The sequence below is a fragment of the Hippopotamus amphibius genome, chromosome 4 (assembly GCF_030028045.1).
Source record: "Hippopotamus amphibius kiboko isolate mHipAmp2 chromosome 4, mHipAmp2.hap2, whole genome shotgun sequence".
NCBI classification, from domain to species: domain Eukaryota; kingdom Metazoa; phylum Chordata; class Mammalia; order Artiodactyla; family Hippopotamidae; genus Hippopotamus; species Hippopotamus amphibius.
In genome coordinates, this window is record NC_080189.1 from 118018831 (window position 1) to 118039034 (window position 20204).

Below are 20204 nucleotides of genomic sequence, written 5' to 3' on the forward strand. Positions count from 1 at the left end.
AAATTACCTTTGAAACACCAATTTTCATTCAAAGAAAAGTATTATCACATTTAATACACTGGGATGAAAACACAGAGTACATTCTAAAGCAGAAAGCTAACCTTAAAAGAAATCTATTAGCTATTATATACAAAGTTATCAAAATATGAGTACAGATTATATAACAAATTCTTACTCAAACTGAACAAAATGGTGACTAACAGATCACAAATTGTCCCTTAAACCCTGAATTACTTTCAAGAATGACTTACAATTCAAAGCAGTACATTTTCTTGAATTAGCTGACTAATAAGCAGCAACAAAGATTTAGCATTTACTAGAAAAAATTCACTGTTCTATTTTTTCCTCCCTATCTCTGTTAATTTCTAGAGATAATTCTAAGTGAATACAAGTATTATGTTCAAAAAATTAAATTAGGGCAGTTAAAAACAACCAGGGGAAGGAATACATAAAATTAAGAAGCAACAGAAAGCCAAAAATAAAATGAAAATTTTTATTTCAAAATCTTAAAAGGAACGTTTTCTCCTTCAGGAAGAGCCCCTCAAGTCAGAGAATAGTATACTGAAGTTTAAAATACAAGATTCAATTAAACACTGAACTTGAACTAGATATACTTAGCCAACAGTAAATATACCAAAATCAACCTAACATGAAGCAGACCATCTTTAATATACAAATATGATGTTGCTGACCAATTATCAATAGCAAATGTTGCTTGTTTTGTTTTGTTTTCTGATAGCCATCCATATTCTTCCTGGTTCTAACTAGGACCAAGAAGATGGATTTCTGGCACAGCTGGCCAAAACAATGAGAAATGTCATTCCAATTTTCCACCACGTTGAAACAGAAAACACACAGTCATACACTGAAACCTATCCCTTGTTAAATCATTCCTACTCCAATCCCTCACTGTGTGCCAGGTCTGCTTTCTTCTAAGGTGCTTCTTTACGCACTGTTTGCAGTTACAGCAGACAGGATAAGAAAGGAGGTTAGCAGAGTAGAACCCCTGAACAACATTCCCTATTGGCTTCCTCTGCTCCATAGAGTCTCCTTGTTTCCAAAAATACAGAGGTCCTTGGAAAGGTTTTTTTTCTTTTGAGAGTTATGTTTTATTCGCCAGAAATTTTTAGGGCGTAAGCCCGGGAGGCAGCATCTCAAGTAACCCTGAGAGAACTGCTCCGAGAAGGCAAGGTGGGGAGCCAGGTTATATAGAAGTTTTGCAACAAAGGGCAGGTAGTCGGGAGTATCAAAAGATTATTGTCAGAAAGGTTAAATTTTATTACAATGAACTCTCTCGAGGCACTACGCTGACCTGATGGTCTTGAGTTTTCTTCCAGCTCTATGACCCATGTGATTCTGCTCCTTTCACCTTCCTTCCTATCTGTGCTGAGGGTGTCACACTCCAGCCACAGGCTGCACCAGCAGCTGTAAGGCATGAGCTCCAGAAAGCACATCCTCTCCTGAGGCTCCATCCGGATTACCTCGCTCAGTCAGATCATCATGGCAGCATGATCAATTCCCAAGAGACGTGGAACGAGAAAAGTTCAGGGTGCTACCACTGTTGCTTTCAGAGTAATTACACATTTGTGAGATACATGGGGAAATGTGAGTACGGAGCGTATACTATGCCAAGGAATTATGCTCAATTTTATTAGGTATGATCATAACATTTGGTTATATAAGAAAATGTCCATAACCCAGAAGAAAGTAAGAATGAGATGGCGTGATGTCTGAGATCTGTAGAGCTGCTTAAAATTCGACAAAAAGGAAAAAAGAAGATAAATGAAGCAAGTGCTACAAAATCTTAATAATATTTAGGTTTCTATATAAATATGGGAGTATTATTCTATTCATTATATATGTTTGAAATCTTTCATCACAAAAGAAATGATAACTTTCCATAACCCATTTAAGGATTATATTATTTCCAAAGGCTGTAAGTGTGCCTTTTAAAACTACCTGTATATATAGTAATTTTGCTTTTCACCATTTTGGCTTTGGGAAACAGTTTTCTCTTGGCTTGATTACATAAAATAGACTCTCCAATTTATCACCAAGAGTTTTTCTGGGGCGGGGAGGAGGGTAGGATCTAGTCTCATTTATGTATCAACACATACACTTAACAGACAAGAATTCAGCTTCAATTTTTGTAAAATCAACATAAAAAATAATTCAAGCAAGAATAAAGCCAGGGCACAGTACTCCACCTCGATGATCTGCCACCCCAGCTTCTAGCCCTGTGACACTGTCACCACATGACTTCTATTTACTTTCGGATACAAATAGAAGGGAAAGGCTCCACTGATACCTGGAAAGTTATAAAACAGAAAAACTGAAAACTGAGAACTCCAGCCTCCCTCAGTCAGTCAGCAGAACAGAGGCGTGAGGGCCAGGAGCAAGCTCAAGTTTTCAGATCTTCGTAACTAGGATGACTGTCAGCGTTAACGTGATTAGCAGAAGCTCTGGAAAGGCCAGGATACTCAAAACTACTACTATCAAATGACCAGAGGCAAAGGATCAAACCCACTGAATCTTCTGGTCACACCTTTTGTTCCCACACTACTTAATGATAATTAGAACATGTAGAAAGGAAAGTAAGTGTTATAAATTCCTCTTTATACAAACCTGAATGTAAGTCTAAAACATCTGGGAATTCACAATCCTTTAGTTTAAATGAAATAAGTGGCAAGTACACAAAATGACATCAGGAATTACTCAGAAGAGTTGGTCACTTTTAGCATATATTACAGGCTTAATTAAGATTTCAGCCTGATTTCCTAATCCATTATATAATATTGCATAATAATAATGAATACTCATAAATGAACAGCTTCAGGCATTACAAGAATCTAAATTGATAATTATGTTTAGAAAAGTTTGACTGCTAAGAACTGTGTTCTAATTGTACAAAATGTCATGAACCACAGAGGATTTGTAGCCTCATATCCATAGAGGACAACACTTAGTTAACCAAAAGGATCACTGAATCAGCATTCAGATTTCTTCTTAATCTCAACATTCCTAGTATGTGAAAGATAAAAACCATAATTTATTTTTGATCAGATATTTTAAATATATAGAAAATAGAGCAACATTGCACCTCTACAAACTTGCTATCCAGACTTAATGACTATCAACATTTGATATATTTGAGATTTCTAAGGACGCAAACTTGATAAATGTAAACCAAAACTAGCCTTTTCCTAGTTCTGTGATTCAGCCTTCTCACAAGTCTCTGTCTCGCCCTTCTATTTTACTTAGCGCTCCCAACTTTCCCACATGCCAGTTCTCACTCCTTTCTTTCGCAGACCCATCGTTCTCTATTACTTCACAGAAAAACTTCTTGAAGAATTTGTACTGCTAATTTCTACTTCCTCTCCCTCTTATTTATTCTCTAATCTACTAAAGCCTGGCTTCTATTCACTAGACACCTATTCAATTCCAAAACCTCATAAATCCAAGGTTACTTTTCAGACTTCATATAACTTGACCTCTTTAGCAACTCTGCCTGAGGCTCACAGAGCTGGGTGTCACCCAGGCTGAAGGTCCTCAGAGTTGCCAACTATCATGACTATCATGCTTAGGCAATGGAGATCGACTGTTTTGACTGTGCTGGCCCAGGAGGCTGGAGGAAAAGGCATGTGTGGAGGACAGGGAAGCAGTATCTAAAAGGGAGAGAAGTGGGGGCAGAAGGAAAATTTGCTTTCAACCACCACTTCAGCAAAAGGGCAGAATTATAGTCTAGGAATCATGGTTATGAGAACTCGACAAGACCCCCAAATTCACCAAAAGATATATGTGCATTCTATTCTATTTTCACAGACAAAAAGACTACAGGATAAACACCAAAATGCTAACAACAATTAAATTTCTGGGATGTTAAGACTACAGGTAGCTTTAATTTCTTCTTTATGATAATACATGCATTTTCTTTTTTTAAATAAGAAAAAGGCTGCTTTCTTAAAAAATAGCAAAGGTCCGCATGCTTATTTTCCAGGGTAACAAAGACGGGTGTTGCCAGGGAGATGTAGCTCCACAGAGCACTTGTGAAGAGCAAACCCCCGGGGAGCAAGTGGGTGTTGGGAGCCTGAAAGAGGAAAGGAAAGCAGGCTGGGTGCATGGGCGTCTTGGGAAAGTAGAGGCCTCACAGGAACCAGTCTGGCAGGAGAAAACCCAGGAGGTGCCTGACCATCCCCTGGGCCTTCCAGGCAGCCACTGGATCCTTTCTATTGTCCCTTCAAGATGCTGCAAACGTCTCTCTACTGCTCGCACCTCAATCGTGATGCCACCCAAATGCTGTCCCCACTCCTGGCTTGCTGACGTCTCATCCAACCCTCACACAGCCACTGGTGTCCTAAATACAGTGAACCCTGGAAAATGTCCTGAGAATGCTTAGAACACAGGATGGTCCACTCTTTCGAATGTATACCACCCTCCACTTACCCTGATCAGCTCAACTTCCCAGCCCAGACACACGGCTCCACTTGGCCTCAGCACCTGCAGTTCCTACCCCCATCCTCTGCCTTTGCGCCTCTGTGCACTCTTCCCTGGCCTAGAATCCAATTCCCTCTCCAATATCCACCCAGCAACCTCTACTCACCCGCTGTGTCCAGCTCAAAAGTAAAATCTTCTACAAAGCACTCCTGGTCAGCCGGCTACTCCCTCTCTCCAAGCCTCAGTCATTTCTATGAAACATCTTACAGCACTTCTTACACAGCGAGAATTATCCCTCAAACATCTCTACCCCCACTAAATCGTGAGATGTCAAGGCCAGGAAATACATATGCCCACGCATCTAGAATAGAACCTGGATACAGGAGGGACTCAATAAGTATTTGATGGACTAGATAAATGTGTTTGTTTTTACTATGTATTTTTATAGATATCTCAGAGATAAAGTTCAAGAGCTGAAAAACAAACATTAACTCAAATTGGTGCTCTGAGACCAATTCAAAGTCTAAGACCTAACTAAAAAGAAAGTAAAGATTAAACCAAGTATATAACAGACAAATGTCAAGATTTCCGTCATCTTTATAGCTAAGAATATAAAACTATATCAATTTGGAATCACCGACCTTTTCAGATAATAATTTGAGGATTACATACTGTGGAGGGGGATTTGTTTTTCCTTTACATAGTGTCTGTTACAATGCAAAAGTAATTCAAACACGTATCTACTCTTCAAAATCAAATCAGTAAGAATGGCTGATATCTAGGGAACAGGGGAAACTGAAGACCGACTGCAAGAAAATAGAACCTGCATGTAATTCGCATTTCCATGCCGGTTAACTTTCCTCGGTGCCTGCCTCTTGCCTACACTGAGTTTACCTGAGCTAAAGTGGGGATTGAATTTTGACCAGTCTGCGTCTGCATGTGAGCAGATTCGCTCTCTGCCACAGAATCTGGTATACTTCCATCCTGCTGAGAGTCAATTGTTTCCATGGTCATTTGTCTGAAAAGACAATAAAAAGGGAGAAGTATTAAGGCCCTATCTGAAATACCTGCTTTCACCTGGCTTTCTGATATTCACTTCTATCATCCAATTGTACAACCTTATTTTTTTTCAAGAAACAGATGTAGTGGCGCTGAGCCCTAACTCGTCAAACTTAAAGGCACCTTCTGTGCTCACTGGATACGAACATTACCAAGGGAGCACTGCAAAACGTTCCATGGAAATTAGTTTGTTTTAAAAAATTTTTAATCTTATAATAAAGTCTCCTCGATAGTTATTTTAAGCCCTCTAGCATAAATTAGTAATAAAGTTAGGTTTTATATTTTACATGAAGTTTAAATATTCTATGACTCTCATAGCCTAATACACCTGCTTTACAATATGAAGCAACAGGAAAGAATTTCCGCATTGTCTAAATTAAGTGTGTTACGATATAAAGATGTATCTGGTTTTGTCAGCACTAAGTAGTTTCTGATTTAAAAAGCCTGTCAAACTGAATCACTTAGAGCTCACAACTCGTCCTGCAGCTCCCCCTTTACTTAAAGAGGAGAATCTAATTTTTCCAGGAAAAACTTAGGAAATAATTTTTTTGCCTATAATTTCAATTTAAGTTAATGATTTCTAAATGAACTCTTTCCAGATAGAAGGTAAACCATATTATGTTACCCTACTATTTGAAAGTATAAAATGCAAAGAAAATAAACAAAATCAAATTTTAAAAACTTACAGGAACTACTCCCTGCTATTGTACATCTTTTCAATTGTCAATAATATAGCATTTTTTTTTCACCTTAGTAGTCTGAATATATATCCAGAAAGTATGTAGGAAACTTAGAACTCTGAACTGAAATGTCCAGCTCTTTTTTTCCAGATTTAATTAGTAACCAGATCCTTCATCTACTTAATACCTTCTTTTGCATTTCAACAACATTACCTGAATCCAAGTCTTCTGTTCTCAAAGCTGTCTGCTATAGTCTATACTACACCTAGAATTACTTCTCCCTATTCAGACATTTCAATACTTACATGATGATTTACAGCAATTATAAAAATAAAAATCTAGAGTCTACTATGAAAAAATGTCTTTTCCTCAACACTCCCCAATTCCTTTATCTCTTTTCTTATGATTTCCCAGCATGGACTCTCCAGTTCTAGGTAAGTAGAGGCCATCCCCCTGCAAAAACTGCCAATTTCTGCAGTTCTACTTTTCCTTGTGAGCAGTTCCCAGAGAGAATACCTAGAACATTCAGTTCTGCAGGATATGAAAATGTATTATCTGGGAAAAGAGGGTAAGGCAGAAACGCTTAGCTAAAGTTTGAAATATCTGAGATTAAAAGGGTTTCTTTGCCGCAGAACTTTCTCAGAAGCTTGAATATTCCAGTGTGACCTGAAAAGTGTGGAGGGTGCAGATCCAATAGGCAGCATTTTCCAAAAGTATCTGAACCCCCAAGACCCTTTTCCCACAAAGCAAGTCCTAGCAGAAGTGTTTTGGAAAGAACTTGAGAAATGTTGTCTTGTGCTATTTCTTACACCTGTATTAAAAGCTCTCTTTAGGCTCCACCAAGGGCTTAGGTCTCCACTCAAACATTACACGCTGAAGGCATTCCCTACTTCAGAAACATTCCTTTAGCACCCTCTACGTGACAGGCCCTGAGAATACAAAAGTGGGGAAGTCAATTAGACCCCTGATTCAAACTTTCTGAGGGGTCTGATTTTTTATATCCAAGAGATTCTGATATATGTTAAAATTTGAGAAAAACTTACCTTATTGATAAATTCTATCAGTTAAACCAACAGTGAACACTTCTTAAATTGTGTGAGGGATGTTACGTATGAAACACAGGAAGGGATGATGAAGTCGGCCTGAGGATGGGGATGTATACTGAAGAATAAGATTTCACCAGGTAGAAAAGGACAGGAGGACCATGAGAAGAAGGAAAGGACAGAGCATATTTGGAAAACAGAGTAGCTGACTGTAGCAGAGAATTGGTGAGGCGCAGGGGAGCCCACTATGTAGATCTAGCAGGGGGAAGGCAGAGTAGATGGGTAGAAGGACAGTCAGAAAGGCTGGATGGAGCTGGATTAAGAACTGCTTTTAATACTCAAGAGAGAAGAAAATGTCCACCTCACTCAGCTGCTCCTCTACTCTAGGTTCTTCAGCATCTATACTATACAACGTTTCAACTATTTGATATCTTCATAGAATTCAGTCAGGAATGAGACAATAACCAAGAGTTACCTGTTAACAGGCAAAACAAATGGCCCAAAGTTCGTACACTGAAACTGCTAAAATAAGAAGTTCCCCTGGTCGGTACTCTAAACTTATTCAGTTTAATTTTAAATACAATTTTCATTTATCTGGTTTCTAAACAGACTGCATATAAGAAGTGACAGCTCAATTCTGAGAACTGTTCTCAAAGAAATGGAAACAAACCAACCAAACCTGGAACTGAAGATTAACTGCACCTAAAACAATCACGATGACTCTGGTCAGAACATCTATGACCAATTTCAAGATGACTGTCAGAGCTGACTGTATTGTTTCTGCATGCAGTCCCCTCCCTCTGTCAGTGGTGGGGAGCTGGCCTTTGGAGAAGCGTCCCTCCTCCCCTCCCCCGGTTTGCCGGCATCCAAAATAAAGCAAACTTCCCTTTCCACCAAAAAAAAAAAAAAAGTGACAGTTGGCTATGGGGTGAGGGGAGGAGAAAATACATAGAATATAATAAATAGGTCAAGAATTCCAAGTGTGACTGTTGGTGGGAATATAAATTGATGCAGCCACTGTAGAAAACAGTATGGAGGTTTCTCAGAAAACTATAAACAGAACTACCATATGACCCAGCAATTCCATTCCTGGGTATATATTAAAAAAAAAAAACCACCCACTAATTCGAAAAGACATATGTACCCCAATGTTCCTAGGAGCACTATCTATGACTGTTAACATATGGAAGCAACCTAAGTGTCCATCATTACATGAATGGATAAAGAAGATGTGGTATACATACACAATGGAATACTACTCAGCCATTAAAAAATGGAATCTTGCAACAATATGGATGGACTCGAAGGGTATTATGTGTGGTAAGTGAAATTAGACAGAGAAAGACAAATACTCTATGATATCACTTATATGTGGAATCTTAAAAATACAACAAATTAGTGACTATAACAAAAAAGAAGCAGACTCACAGATATAGTGACCAAACTAGTGGTTACCAGTGGGGAGAGGGAAGGGGGGAGGGGCAATCTAGGGGGAGGGGATTAAGAGGTACAACTATTATGTATAAAATAAGCTACAAGGATATATTGTATGACACAGGGAATACAGCCAATATTTTATAATAACATAAATGTAGTATAACCTTTAAAGACTGTGAATCACTATATTTTACACCTGTAACATATAATATTGTACATTAACTATACTTCAATAAAACTTTTAAAATTCATTTTAAAAAAAGAATCCCAAGTGTGTAGCAATTTGGGCCCATACAGGGTAAAGTTTCCTAGTTCTTTATATTCGGGAAATGGAAGGATTTATGAGTTGAAATTCAATAACTGATATTCACAATAACTATCCTGAGTCATTAAGAAAAAAATAATTATATTCCATATAATTTAAGGAAAGAGGAGTACACATAATAGAAGCCAGGAAGACTCCCACCCAAAAGGCACCTAATGCTTAAAAAAGTAAACCTAAGCTATTCAGGACTTGTATTTTGAGATATAATAAAAGACTTCATAAGTTTTTAAACATTTCAAAATGTTTTGCACATGAAAGTGTTTTAGACATACTGTTTCAGGCACTCACGTTCACTGTTCCCTCTTTTATTTTCCTGGGTATTTCCAGAGTTCAATCCTTTACCCTTTTTCTTTTTCCAGTCTACACACTTCGACTTCCTCAGTCCTGTATGCATTTGACTCCCAAATCTGCATTTGTGCTTCCCCCTCCTAGTGAGCATCTTAACCTGGAGTCTTCACAGACACCTGTCCCTTCGAAAAGCATCACTATCCACTCAAGCTCCAAAGTTAGAATCACGCGTTTGTATGTGAGTCAGTACCAGACAAACTACCAAAAAACCCATATAGCTAAATATCAGCCACACCACGTTGCCATGAGGCCCTGAGCCTCCTAGGGAAGAAAGGCAGAAATAGAATGTTAGCAGCACCCCACCCCCGCCCCTCCCCTTTCAGCCTCCCTGCCACACTTGGCATCATCTACTAACCTGCTATCCCAACACTGGACCACGCAGCTGCAACACTGCTCCTCACAACTGCTACCGTCCACTCACACATCACAGTAAGGCCCCCTGTACCCCTGTAAGCCATGACTAAACTGCAATGTCCTTTCACCTATGCCAGAATCATATCCACTAACATCTTACGTTCCTGTTTCCCCAGCCAATGTCAAAGATCAAAGCTTCTCTCACATTTCGCTTTCATTCTCATAACCGGTGCCTCCCTTCCCCTCATAATACAATTGCTCACTCCTGCTCTCCTTCGAAGCCTTTGCAATGTGCTATCTGGAACTCCCAAAGCCCCCTACAGCCCCCTGAAGAGGGAGCTACTTGTCTTCCCACAGTGAATCAAGAACCCAATGTTGACCCGATCCCAGCTGTCCTTCCTCTGCTCCTTCATAAAAACTCTTGTCCACTGCAGCTCAAGGTGATGGGGTGTACCACCCTATACTACTCATCCACATACTACCATCCTATACTACTCATCCACATACTACCACCCTATACTACTCATCCACATACTACCACCCTATACTACTCATCCACATACTACCACCCTATACTACTCATCCACATACTACCACCCAATACTACTCATCCACATACTACCACCCTATACTACTCATCCACATACTACCACCCAATACTACTCATCCACATACTACCACCCTATACTACTCATCCACATACTACCACCCTATACTACTCATCCACATACTACCATCCTATACTACTCATCCACATACTACCATCCTATACTACTCATCCATATGACAATCATCAGCTTCTACTTCAAGGACTGACACTGAAGACTTTGCCTCCTGACTTAAAAGAAAAAAGCTTTCCTCTTCATCATTCTGTGTTATGTTCAACACTGAAAGCAAAGGACCCATCCCTCACCCTGAGGCCTCAGTTAATGACTTTCTTCTCTCCACTTCAGCCTTCTACTCGAGTGGCTGGCTGTACACTGTACCTTGTCAGTGTCCAAAACTGCTCCACCTCTGAAATAATTTATTCTGACATCCCACTCTACCAATATCCTATCCTCTCAGCTCACACCTGCCCTGAATTACTCCCATCATGCTTGTATTTCCACCACACTGATCTCCAGACCACTTTCTCCCTTTCAATCAGCCTCCCCCTTTCTTCACATCCTGTTCTAGTCTCCTTAGAATCCATGGTTTCTCATTTTAACCATTGTTTCCCAATATCCTAAATTCTTTCATCCCTTTTCCTTTCATTTTATCTGCTTAGTAAATACCAATCTCAGATAAAACCAATTCAGTCTCCTCTATGCCTCCACCAAGGCTGATGAACAATACTGAACAAAATTATAAAACAGAATATTATTAAGGTTATTGAATTCAGTTTTCAATCTCATAGAAGCAGCAATCTTATTGCTTACCCGGAAGGTTACTCTCCCATAATCTGCTACTGCTTCAAGTCTCCCTCTTCTCAAATCCCTGAGCTCACCTACCACCATATTCCATGTGAGACCTTGCCTCCTGCTTCAGATGAGAACCCCCGCAACTTCCTGCCACCAAATCAACAAATCCACTTACATCTACACCCACCATTTTCCCTTGCTTCCTGCTCCCCACCCTTAAATTCCTCTGTCTGTCTTTGGGATCCCTCTTCATTACACTATGGGGGCATTACACAGACAATTACCCTCTGCCCTCCCCAATGGTCTCCCCCTATCAAGATTTAAACTTGTTCAAATCTCTCCAACCACACACACACACACACACACACACACACACACACACACACACACAAAACCATTGAACCAGAAGGCCTTCTCTAGCTGTTCTCTTGAACCTCTCTTCTTCCTCTCCCTGCTAAACTACTTTAAAGAACTGCCAACACTATCTCCATTTCTTCACCTCCCACCTACTCCCAGACAATCCCAAGCTGGTTTCTGCCTCACTGAAACCTCTCTAGTGAAGGTAATCAATCTCGGTCACTGAATGCAATGTTCACTCTAAGTCCTATCTTGTTTGATCCCTCAGCAACACTCAAAACTGCTGACATCTTCCTTCTTGGACTCTATCTTGAGGTCATGATACTGATTTTCTGCTCTCATCTGATTCTCTGACAATTTCTCTACAAGCTCCTTTGCCAATTCCTTCTCCTACTCTATGTCAACCTTCAACACTGCACATCTTCAGGGCTCTGGTTAGCCTTCAGGCCTCACTCTCCAATCTCCCCCTGTGTAATGTCATCCATTTCTCTAGATTCAAGCACCAGCTTTGAGCTTATGACTCTCAAATCTAGATCTCTGGCCCAGAAGTCTGTCTTGAATTCCAGAATCATATATCCAAGTGCCTATTTAACATCTCCAAGTAGATGTCCTGCAGGTACCTCAAACTCAATGGGTCCAAAACTACCTCCTTTTCTTCCTCCACAAACATGTTCCTTCTCTGAGTTTCTTATCTCAGGAAATGGGGCCCCACCTTCCAACCATTTGCTCCAGTGGAAACCTGAGTGTCATCCCTGAAACCCTCTCCCTTTCATTCCCTACAGCGTCATCACCAGGTGGGATGATTGTACCTTCCAAAGAACAATTTTCTCTGCCACCACTGTCTTGCCAATAGTCATCTTTCTAAAACATATTCCTGCTTAAAACTCTTCAGGCACTTCCTATTGACCGTAGGATAAAATCCAAGCTTCTTACAATAATCATAACTACAAGTACCATTTGTTAAGTGCTTATCATGTGGTAAATGCCTACTAGTTTTCACCCGTAACAACTTTATAAGGGCAATACAGCTAGTTCTTCTTTCAGAGATGAGGAAAAGGAGACATAAAGAGGTTAAGAATCTGATTTTACCACAAAGGTATTGAGTGGCAAAGCCAGGTTTCAAGCTAAGGTCTTTTTCCAAAGTCCCTATTCTCAGTTACCAAGCCAAAATGCCATTCTGTCTCTTTCACAATGTAACCTGATTTTTTTCTTTACAGCCTCATCTTCAGTTATTCCATTCCATCCCACACTCTGCATTCTAGTCTCCTTATGAGCCATTTTTTTGGTCAAATACACATCTTATTCCCCCAGTTCTAATCTTTTATATCTGCTCTTCCTTCTTCCTGGAATGCTTCACCCCTTCTTTGTCCAACAGGCACATTTCTACTCGTTTATCAAGGCCTGGCTTAAGGACACCATCTTTCAAAAGCCTACTTCTAATAGCCTTGGGCAGAATTAGATTTTTTGTTCTGAGTTCCCAGAGCATCTTGTGCAATCCCTCCAACTCAGCATCTGTCTAGCATATTACACATGTGTCCACAAAGTACTAGCGCTAGTGTGAGCAGTAGAGATAACATCTTGGGTTTCAATGTATTTCCAGTGCCTAGTACAGAATCTACCATAATCATTGAATAAGCCAAGCAATCAACTATTCTGGAAGACTATGCAACTCTTAGGTATTACTAAAATGATAAAAATAAGGTTCAGAGAGATTAAGTGACTTTCTACAGGGCACACAACAGATTGCATAACAGAGGATGAACAAGAGGTCTTGGGAGTGTGACCTCAAGGTTCCTTCTACAGCCAGTGCCCTGAGCAGTAGTCCCATTTAGACACATTTTACAAAATGGTGTGCTTTTGAGTATGCTGCAACTGTTGTCACAATCTTCATTTGGATATGCTTTGTCTTTCCCACTAGGATGTAGAGGCTCTAATCTAATTCCATTTTATTCTATTGGAGTGCCTCGTACAGTGCCCAGTACATGTCATTCAGTAAAAGTTTGAAACTAAATCAATTTATTTTAAGGTGAAAATCATCTACAGAAGAGTAAGGTCAGCACTACCAATTTATACAACCTATCATTTTCAAATAAGTTCATTCTGCTGATCTATAGCCAACTGTTCTCAAGTACAACCTCCTAAAGCCACTAAAAACCAACCCCAGGCCAGGACTCAGGCAGAAGATTCAATTAACATTGAAGTGCTCAACATGAGTCAGGCACTGTACTGGGTATTTTCAAACACTAACTCAGCAGGAAATACAGGACCCAGACCGCTGCTGGAAATGATGTACATCAACACTAACATCTCTAAATCAGCCTCAGCTAGGCCCAATGGAATTTATTTAAAAAGTGTAAGAGAAAGATCCATTTTAATCTTGCACTGTTCACGTACATACTTTATAGCGAAAACTAAAGCAGTGTATCATACAATATTTCCCCCCAAATCTCACTTTCTATAACAAATTTTAAACAGTTATACTAGTATTAATAATCTATAATTTAATTAATTATGTAATATTTTAATCTTAAACAAATCCAAATTAGAAAAAGAGCAATTAGGAAATATAAATTACAGAATATTTAAAAATAAAAACATACAACATAAAACAATAAAAAACTAAAACAAATTAAAAAGTTCATTAAGCACTATAAACTAACAGTAAGCAAAATACTGGCAAACATTCGGTTCCACAATTCTAAAGAACCGATAAGGATTTGCTAAAATGGGCGTATTTAAACTTACAAATGATTAATGGTAGTGGCAACATTCTTTTCTTATGAGAGCTAAATATTTCTTCTAAAATCTTTTTTATATTATTAGCAAACCATTTTCTTCTTCAGTAGAAAAGTAAATGTTATCCCAATATGTTCTGAATATACTGGGATTCAGTTTAATAAATGTTAATATAACTATTGTTTTAAAAGAATAGGATCCACCCAGGAGCATAATTTTCAAAGACTTCTAGTGTGAACTACTTTTGGGGGTGGGGGTAGAATTGCATTTGTTTGTTTACTCTGTTATTTTTTAGGCCTTTAGTAGAACATCTACATCAAACTGCAAAAACTCCCCAAAATACTGAACTATGACAAACAGTATGGTACTGTTTGTATATGATTTGTACAACATATTTTCAAGAAATGAATACAAAGGAATATATTTGTAAAAATTATATTTACAATTATAGAAACATGGAGGTAATTGATGACCAATGTTATTTCGGCATACCTATGCATCAAGAACACATAAGATATTTAAAGAGAATGAAAAATGAGAAGAAAAAGGAAAACACATTTTAAAGAAACACTATCCTAAGTACTCAGGAAAGTGTTCTTAAAAGATAGGAACAAAGGAGAGAAAAGGAATACAGGCCAAAAATATCTAAATGAAAAATAAGACAAAGGCAGTTTCCTAATTATAATTAAAGTGTACCATTAACTTATAACTTCTAAAATCTTAGCTGTATCCAACTTGCAAAGACATGTTACACTGCAGAGCAACTATATATACCCTTGTAAAATTTTTTCACCTCTTTTAAAAATAGAAAAAGGAAAAATGGCCAGCAGCAAAAGGAAAAATTAAAGTTCTTTCTATTGTCTATTTTTAAATAGTTTTGATGAACCAGAATGTCTCTAAAAGTAACTAAAAGAAAACCTGAGAAATAATATTTGGATTCCTGTAAAACATTGGCAGAAACTTCCCTCTGTTTTACAACTTTAGGTACAAGTGTAAGTAGGAAAACGAAAACTCTGTTCACATCCTTACATACGGTCTCCTTTCTAAATGAAAAGGCCAGCACTTAGAATGAGCTGACTGTGAATGTTCACTCATCCTCTGCATTGCCTCACAAAGTACATGGTAGAAAAGAAACTCCTTAATTGAATGGCTGAGCAATTTGAGTACATGTTATTATTATATTTTTACAAATATAATATCTATTATCTATTAATGGTGTATACCTATTACTATAGATATATTACTATAGATATACAGCATTAATTTATCCATCATTTTAACTTTAAGCTAAGTAGAACTTTTTTTTTTTAATATTTATTTATTTATTTATTTATTTGGCTGTGTCAGTCTTAGTTGAAGCACTCAGGATCTTTCGTTGCAGCTCACAGGCTCCTCTCCAGTTGTGGCATGTGGACTCAGTAGTTGCTGCAAGTGGGCTTAGTTGCCCCGAGGCATGTGGGATCTTAGCTCCCCAACCAGGGATAGAACCCGTGTTCCCTGCATTGGAAGAGGGATCCTTAACCACTGGACCACCAGGGAAGTTCCTTTAAGTAGAACTTGCTTTCAAAAGAACAGAAAAATTATATATCCACCTACCTTAGATTTGTCTTGATATATTTTTTCCTGCCACATTTGCTCATTATTAAGACATCTGTGATCAATGCTTCGCTCCTTCCCGTTTTCTTCTTTATTTATCCTGCAGTAAAATTATAATGTTGAACTGGGAGATAATAAGATTTTGTTTTAAAAAAATTAAAATCTCTCAAAACTACACCAGAATACCCTAATTTCCAAAAAACTTTAAAAAAAAAAAAAAAAGCACAGAAAGGTGAAAACAACTCCGTATTTTTTTTCAAACTTAACTTCTATTCAATGTCCTTATCTTCTTAGGAAAAAAATTCAAAAAATTTAAATCATGTGCTACTTATCAGATTACTTTCTCTTGAAGAGAAAGCAGTGCTGCATAAATCATTTCATACACACTATACATTGCTCAAAGGTATCAGCTCTATTTTAAAATTATAATAAATTACTTAAACTGAATGAATCTATCATTTTCTCAAATTTCATTCCACTGAAACAAATTTATCAACTATTTTTCCTTTACCTTAACTTCAAAACTGGGTTTTGTCAAAGAATTCTAACTCCAAACAAAATAGTAACTGTTCCTTTAAAATCTCCCCTGATAGCCTTTAATCCATTAAAGCTGGTTTAGACACTCTAGCAATTAAACTCCATTTTTCTTTTACTAGTATCTCTTTAAAATATACACTTAGCATGCTGAATGCAGTAAAATTGGCAAAGAAAAAGACGAAACGAGAGCAGTGAGCCCTCAATTTGTTTTAGATTTGAAAGGACCAACAGCAGCATCCCTAAGTTCCTTCCAGGTGTCTATGTCAGCAACTGGTGGTGCTTGGCCACAAACATGCTATTTTCAGGGCTCCCTCCTAAGTGGTTCCCCTAAAATGATGTCACACCATCCCGCCCATTTGGAAACTAAGTCAGCAGGCAGGTGTGTTGCACCTCATTACGGGGCACCAGGACAATGGTTACTGTTACCACCTGCCACCAACCCTACCATAGGGATGAGAAAAGGTAGGGCATTTGAACCAGGCCACCTACAACATGAACAAAGAACAAGGATGGTGACATTCCTTCAGATTAAACCTTATTCTGTGTTATGTTATGCTGGCATTTTACGTGGGGACATCTTATCTTCCACAACAATTGTGCAACCATGAGGGCAGGGGCCAATTATTTATTAAACAGTGATTGGCACCCAAGATACCCCAGCCCTTGTGCTGAGCACCAAGACACAGATAATAAAATGTCCCTGATCTCCAGGAGCTTGGATTCTAACGAGGGAGACAGACGTTTAAACAAGGAATAATGATAGTATTATCTGAAAATGATGATAAGCATGGCACCATATAAGAAGAGAGAATTCCCAATTTCTCTTGGAAATACCATATTCTTTAATTTCTGAGTAAGTAATACATTATGATTCAGAATCCAAAAATTTGAAAAAGGTAGTTGGTGAAGTCCTGGAACAGCCACCCATTTCCTCTTCCCAGAGGCTGCCAGCATTGAAGACAGTCCCAGCCTCCTGCCACCACCGCCACAAGATATCAAGAGAGAAAATGACCAGTCTCACAACAGAATAGTGACCATCAGATAAACTTGATCCTGACTCAGACTCATCAGAAAATTATTTTATTCCAACTACTAAGAAGTCATCACTGTTTGATCGCCTGCTTGCCAAATTTTCAAGAATGATCTTTAGTCCCTATCTTCCTTAATGTGCCTATAGCATTTCCTACTCCCCAAATTTCATCCTCCTTGAACTCCTCAGGACACCATGTTCATGCTTCCCTTCCAAATTATCCAGTCTTTTGGCCCACTTCTTAAGGGTTGGTATTCTCATGCTTCCAGTCACAAAACCCTCCACACTCTCCCCCAGGTTGGTTCGTCTCCAATTGATGAGTCTCGCATCTCACCTCCAGCCTGGACCCCTCTCTCCTGAGCTCTAGCCTCTATGTATCTGCCTATTCAATATCTCTTAATAGCTTATTCATACATCCTCAAGCCTAAAATTTTTAAAACTAACCTCAACTCCCTCGCTCTGCATCTCCCCTCTTGCTGTACTTTTATCTCGGTTGGGGACCAATATCACCATCAGCTCAGCCACCCTACCCAGGAGTCCTCTCCCTTCACTCTCCACTTCCTTTGTCCCCCGTTCCGCAGGAGGCAATGTGGTCCAGTGGTCATAGCATAGCAGTGTGTGATATAAACAACTTGGCACCGGAGGCTGACCTGGGTATTAACTTGAGTTCTATCCCTTGTTAGCTATGGTTTTTGCAAGAAGGGCAACACAAAAACCCCACTGCAATTAGCATGGTCAAAATAAAAAGAATGTAGAATAAAGGGCAGCATGCCTTTAATGGAAGCAGGAAGAGAAAGAAAACAGAAAAGTACAAGCTATTTCTTAGGTTCTGGATGAAGACAGGTTTCAGCTCTTTGGGAAAGTAGGAGATCCTCATAGGTTAACTATGATGTAAGTAGCAGCAGCAAGTAAGGCTTGAAAGCAAACAGGAGAATATGAAGCTCAGAGTGTGTTTCTGGCCTTTCTCAACCAAGTCAATTAAAAAGTTGGGAAAAAGGCTAGCTGGAAGAGAGGAGCACAGTTGACCCTTGAACGATACAGATTTGAAACACTGTGGGTGCACTTACATGCAGATTCTTTTCAATAAATATACTGGAAAAATTTTTGGAGAGTTGCAACAATTTGAAAAAACTCACAGATGAAACTCATAGCCTACAACTATCGAAAAAATTAAGAAAAAGTTAGGTATGTCATGAATGCATAAAATACATGTAGATACTAGTCTATCCTTAACACAGGCATAAGGTGAGTGATATTTAATATAAAATAATGTTAGTTTTCTTACCGTTTTAAAATTGACTTTCAGAGAATTACATTATCATACAGTATGCCTCTCATAATTGGAGAAACCACATCACAGGTTAGTGGTTTAAAAAAAAAAACAACGTTTCCAATACTGTATTATGGACATGACAGTAATACTGTACACCATAAACCTCTATAATGATCACTCAGTAGTGTAAGGGCTAGGCTACCCTGATGCAATCATATCGATTACACTAGGCGACCATAAGGCAATCATATTGCTGCTTCTTCACTAACAGTGCATGAATAGTTACACCTGTAAATAAATACAAATTTCTTTCTCACATTATCTTCTCATTTTTGATGTCCACTGTTAGTAATACGTATAACATCTACGTTTTGTATCATCTAAGACAATACTGATGCCGTACTGACAAATGATTCAATTCATTTGTAAACTTATGGTACTGATAAATCCAGTAGAGTGCTGCAAATGTATTTCTCATCCATATGATTCTATTAATAACATTTTTTTCTCTAGTTTCTTGTAAGAATACAGTATATAATACATATAATATACAAAATATGTTTTAATTGACTGTGTTATTGGTAAGGTTTCTGGTCAACAGTAGGCTATTAGTAGTTAAGTTTGGGGGGAGTCAAAAGTTACATGGGGATATTCAACTGAGCAGGGGTCAGTGCCCCTAACGCCCATGTGGTTTAAGAGTCAAATGTAACTACAAAGAGCCATCTATGAGAAGTTGACAGGGATGAGCCTATGGTTACGGTGCATTTTAGGTGAAGGAGATGAGTACAGGAAAAACAAAGCAACACAGTAGTAACAGGAAATTATGCCACTTTTAATGTTTTGTAATCTCTGTGAAGCAAAGTTAGAATAACTTTCAAATAACATTTTTTACACTTTTGTGTAAAAATAGAAGTGGCCAGGAATAGTTCTTATAAATAATTATTTCAAATAATTATTTGAAACACTTGTAAATACTGTCTTTACTATTTTGAATATGAATCATATAGAAAGTCAGCATTCTAATATAGATTCAAGGCCACTCCAGTTTAATTGCTTCAGGTACCTATAATTAAGAAATCTTAACTCTTTACTAAAATCACCAAAGGATTAACTATTCAAGCACCTCTTTTTCAGTTCATTCCCCACCTGGTGCCTGCTTTCATCTACTGCAGTCAATGAACAGCAGAATCTGCTGCAAAGGAGGAAATGAAAAATGAGATTCAAATAATCATGGCCTACCTCTACCTCTCCAAGCACCAATGCCCCCTCCCCCCACGAAAGGAAATAAAACTTTCAATCTTTTGGGGAAGTTATTTGCTTAACTAATCATTGTAGGTTTTTCTTTTCAACAGCACACTCCATTACTGCACTTTAAGTACATTTCAAAACACTTATCTACACATAAAGTACAACTGCATTGACTACTAACTAGTAAATCTGGGAAAGAGTAGATAAGACACTGGAATTACCCAAAGTTCACAGAAATGAATTTCAACGTTATTATACTTATGTAGGTCGGTCCTATCTTGTGCATATGAACAAAACTAGTATCTAACTGCAGAAAGATGCCTAAATAAGTTAAACTTAACTCCTCC

The 20204-nt window shown here is 38.3% G+C and overlaps 1 protein-coding gene across 15 annotated transcripts in view; it reads right to left on the reverse strand.

Moving 5' to 3' along the window:
• The window catches only part of CREM (cAMP responsive element modulator), a 68251-nt gene that overhangs the window by 45058 nt on the left and 2989 nt on the right, over window positions 1-20204 (reverse strand). For 13 of the 15 annotated variants that reach the window (XM_057731986.1, XM_057731989.1, XM_057731996.1 and 10 more), the window contains exons 2-3: window positions 15770-15869; window positions 5329-5452 (exon numbers count right to left, since the gene is read on the reverse strand). In XM_057731986.1, coding sequence (XP_057587969.1) covers window positions 5329-5452; window positions 15770-15813 — 168 coding nt within the window. In that variant the 5' untranslated portion in view covers window positions 15814-15869. The remainder of the gene's footprint in view (window positions 1-5328; window positions 5453-15769; window positions 15870-20204) is intronic. The other 2 variants (XM_057731991.1, XM_057731990.1) reach the window with 1 other exon arrangement.